General features: G+C 39.5%; 1 protein-coding gene across 1 annotated transcript in view; it reads right to left on the reverse strand.

Annotated features, from left to right (window-relative positions):
* Positions 1–3,962, reverse strand: part of ERBB2IP (erbb2 interacting protein) — a gene marked incomplete at its 5' end in the record, with an annotated part of 35,863 nt that overhangs the window by 20,053 nt on the left and 11,848 nt on the right. The window contains 2 exons of the mRNA XM_009070279.1: positions 1,609–1,723; positions 3,850–3,960. Of these exons, the coding sequence (XP_009068527.1) occupies positions 1,609–1,723; positions 3,850–3,960 (226 nt within the window). The remainder of the gene's footprint in view (positions 1–1,608; positions 1,724–3,849; positions 3,961–3,962) is intronic.

The following is a 3,962-nucleotide window of genomic DNA, read 5'->3' on the forward strand; positions in this document are numbered from 1 at the left end:
TCAGTAATTCCTAAGACCAGAAACTACAACGTAAGCTAACCCCTCTGCAAAGTTCATTTACACTTACAAAACACTGCTGGCAATAGTGCCCATCTTTTAAATACTTGCCCCAATGTAAACAGCCCTTACCTGCTAATTAAATTCAGCTTTATTCCTAGTTCCCTTGGCATAAGCTAGTGCTGCATTTTCAAATACTTCCCCAAAACATCTATCAAATCATATTTCTGTTTTCACAGTGATTTCAAAGGTTTGAATTACACAATTCCATTAGCCCCCTGGAAAACTAAGCACACTGCTTCACATGCAGGATTGAGGAAGTGGACTCTGTCCCTGATTTTGAACAGCTTATCATTGTCAAATTGCTCCTTATTAGACCAAGGACTCTGGAACAATCTAGATCACTGGATAAGCTATGAATAGCTTTGGTAAATATAAGAAATCAGGAATGGAAAATGTTCTTCTGCAGATTTGGAATCCAATGCATCCCCAAGCTTTGCTGATCACTTAGGACAACATTTCCAAGTAATTTGCCCCTGTGCACATTGATTCTTGCACAATGTATGCATACTTACATACTATATCCATATACAAACAATTTCTCGGGGGGAATTCAAGCCAGTCGTGATTCTGACGTGAGTGTAGAAACAAATACATTTAAATTTCTGCTTCAAGAGACAGTTACAGGTGCCAAAAAGCATAAATTTTGTGGAACTAAGGTCTATCTTCAAAGACAAGAAAGAAGTTTTGACCTGGTGCTTTAGTCAGACATAAAAACCCGAAGACAGCATAGATAAACACCAAACTTTTCATCTGTGTGTGATCCTCAGCAGACTCTTCCTGCTACCTCCATGTGGTTTTCCTCACTAAATCCCACCTTCTTACATCTAATGGCCAGAAAAGCCTTTTGACCTGCAAAGTACTGGACTAGGACACCACATGAAGTAAAATACTGTTTGCTATCCAATTTTGATACCATATTTTCACTGAATACTAGGCCATTCCTTACTGTTAAGGAAATGGTTACCCAGACTGAAATCATCTTTTGGAGAATATAAACCTTAGTTAACAAAAAAGATGTTCTGAAGTTTCCTGTTAGAGGAGCAACAGAAAATAAGAGTAAATTAACTGTGGAGAAAGAGCTGCCACAAGAGAAGTTCACTCCTAAACCTCAGAAAGAGAGCACAGCTTCTCTAAGCACTTTAAACAAGTGATACTGCTGCCTATAGCAGGAATAATTCACAATCTGTGTTGATGGGGAGATAGAGAATATTTCCAATAAAAATACCATTTTCTGCAGCCCTTTCCTTAAGCACATCATGAGTGTGTTCAAGCTCACAGTCCCCCAAAACACACACACTTCCTTTTCCCCTCTGTTCTTAAACTGACTAGAGGAATCAAGAAAATCAGGATGTCAATACAACTTCCTCTATCATGTGCAGGGGTGGTTTTTTTTCTGCTTTCATTGCTTAGATGATCAATTCTCTACTTTTCTTTATAACATACAAATTAAATCTAGCTCTACATAATTTAATTGGAAAAACTAACCACTTCGAGCCAAGAAATTACCAGAATCACACAACACTTCCACGGCTTTTTACGGTGTCTAACCTTTTTTGTTATTGCTAAGAGCTACCACTTTGGGCTGGTTTATGGAGGTTTCTATCAGGGGTGGACGCATTTCTGCCATCTTCATCTCTTCATCAGAGGAGAGTTCTTCTGACTCCTGCTAAAGAAAAAACAGCTTTATGCTGTGCATTTCAAAGGACAGCTTAAAGGTTAAGTAAGTGCCACCTCAGCTATCACCCACTGAACAACAAAGGGGAAAAGATAAACCACATAACACAGGAATAATGTAACTTTGTAGTGTCTCTAGTGCAAGTCACTGAGTTATCTTTCAGGAGTGGCACATGCAGAGTTGCATTGTCAGTGATAACTCTGTGGGAATGACACTCAAACAGGTAACTTCAGCTGCAAAAAATTACTTGGAGCAAAAGCTGGTGTAGCCTTTGTTCCACCACTGCAGAGAAGCTACAGCTGAGTTCAAGTCATGAAGTGATCACTGAACCAGCAATCACCACAGACTGACTAGCTGAGCACCGGTTTTGCAGAGAAGAGCTCAAACTGAAACAGCTATAGAGTGGCATGACCAAGACAACCCTAGGAATGGAGAGCTGTGCTCTGAGAAAGGACTGAACGAGCTTGGCCTGCCTAGTCTAGCAAAAACAGAGCAAGGGCAGCTTGCTTGGGGTAAATTCCAAAAGGAAAAGTAATTATTTAACCCCAAGAACAACTGAAGAGGAATAATGCAATGCTGAATACATCTCTGGTTCTGAGCCATAAGATGGAGCTCAGTGCACTTATGAAAGAGATGAAAACAAAAAGCTGCTGCAAGAGCAGCCATGCAACTGATTCATATCCTGCTGCCAGCCCGGTACTCCCATCACCTTCAAAAACCAACTGCTTCCAGTAATATTTTGGAGAAATTAACCCCCAACAAACCTTCTTTAGGTTCCCAAAGTAAAAATTTCTCTCTAGTAAACATGATTCCTACTACAAATGCTACAGAATCCACGTTGCAAATTGCAAAAATAATCTGGCAATGTTCATTTTTTTCTCACAGTTTTAGAACACTGAACATGAGGAACCTACTGGGGCACCACCTTTCCCAGGGCAGTAATTACCTGGCCAGTTCTTGGACTGCAGGGAGGACAAACGTGACGGAGATGCAGTGACCAAGCTATGATAGTCCTCTTTAAAAATGAAAGGTGAAAGTCCACCTGCTTTTCTCTGCAATTGGAACAAACTCTTCACTGCATCCATCACATTGCCTTCCTCTGGTGTGTGGCATACAAGTGTAATCAATGTGGAAATGAGAAATGTATTGAGCATGGAAACTTTCGATATCTGGATGGAATTGCAGCAGAGTTACCAGCAGGTTATTCCATGTAAGTAAGGAATTCTCTATCCTTTCCTCACTTATTTACTAGCATTAACTGCTGTCATTATCATTAGGTAACTAACAAGATCTTCTGAAATTATGTTTTAAATCAAGGGAAAATGTCCAAACCAGCATTTTCAGAATGAGGAACACAATGGTGGGGAAGTAGCCAGTGATAGCCCCAACTGACTGTCACCAAGTCTCTTCAGCAAAAGATATACATACATGTTCCACTGCTCACACAAAAAACCCCAATCTGCCTGTGAAACTATGAAAAAAAAGCATTTTAGAGGTTGGGACTGAGAACTGTGATAAATCTCAAGACTTCCTAGATAAATGAGCACATGGTGTTTGTCAAAGATGTACAGAGTTCAGCAGTTCAAAATCTCTCAGAGGTGAACACATTGCAAGTGATATTAATGGCATCTCACTCATAAACACAGAGGAGTAAGTATTTTCAAATCCACTATGCACTTTCCATTTGAGGTGCATGTGTATAGTCATTTCGGTATATAGATTTTGTGACTGCTCCCAGTTATTAGATATTCTTTCATTTCAGCAACAATTAAAACTGATTATTTAATGAACAACTGACAACCAAGCAATACCTGGAAAATTCTATCAAAGTGTCAGTCCTGTCACAGTTTAGATCAACTTTGAATTGAGTTTGCTTTATTTTTCTTCAAATGCATGTGTCTTTCACTATGAACTTTTCATTAGTTATTCTAACTTCTGCTTAATATAACCTGAAGGGAGAGAAACACTGCAGTGCAAACCACCAGAATTTACAGCACTTATAGAGGGCAATTTTCTCCTATTGTCAACAGAAATTCTCATCTCCCAGAGGAGCAAATTCAATACAACACCAGCACAATTCTTTGACTGCTATAATGTTCACTGCAATGCCATACCTCAAGCATGTCTTCATGGTTGACAATTGTTTTCATGTTCTGCAAGGTTTTAACAAGTGCAGTCATCTGTGAATTTGCAGTGCTGTGCTCAGCTTCCGGTTCACTAGGCTTCT

Source organism: Acanthisitta chloris, unplaced genomic scaffold (assembly GCF_000695815.1).
Source record: "Acanthisitta chloris isolate BGI_N310 unplaced genomic scaffold, ASM69581v1 scaffold26282, whole genome shotgun sequence".
In the NCBI taxonomy this organism is placed as follows: domain Eukaryota; kingdom Metazoa; phylum Chordata; class Aves; order Passeriformes; family Acanthisittidae; genus Acanthisitta; species Acanthisitta chloris.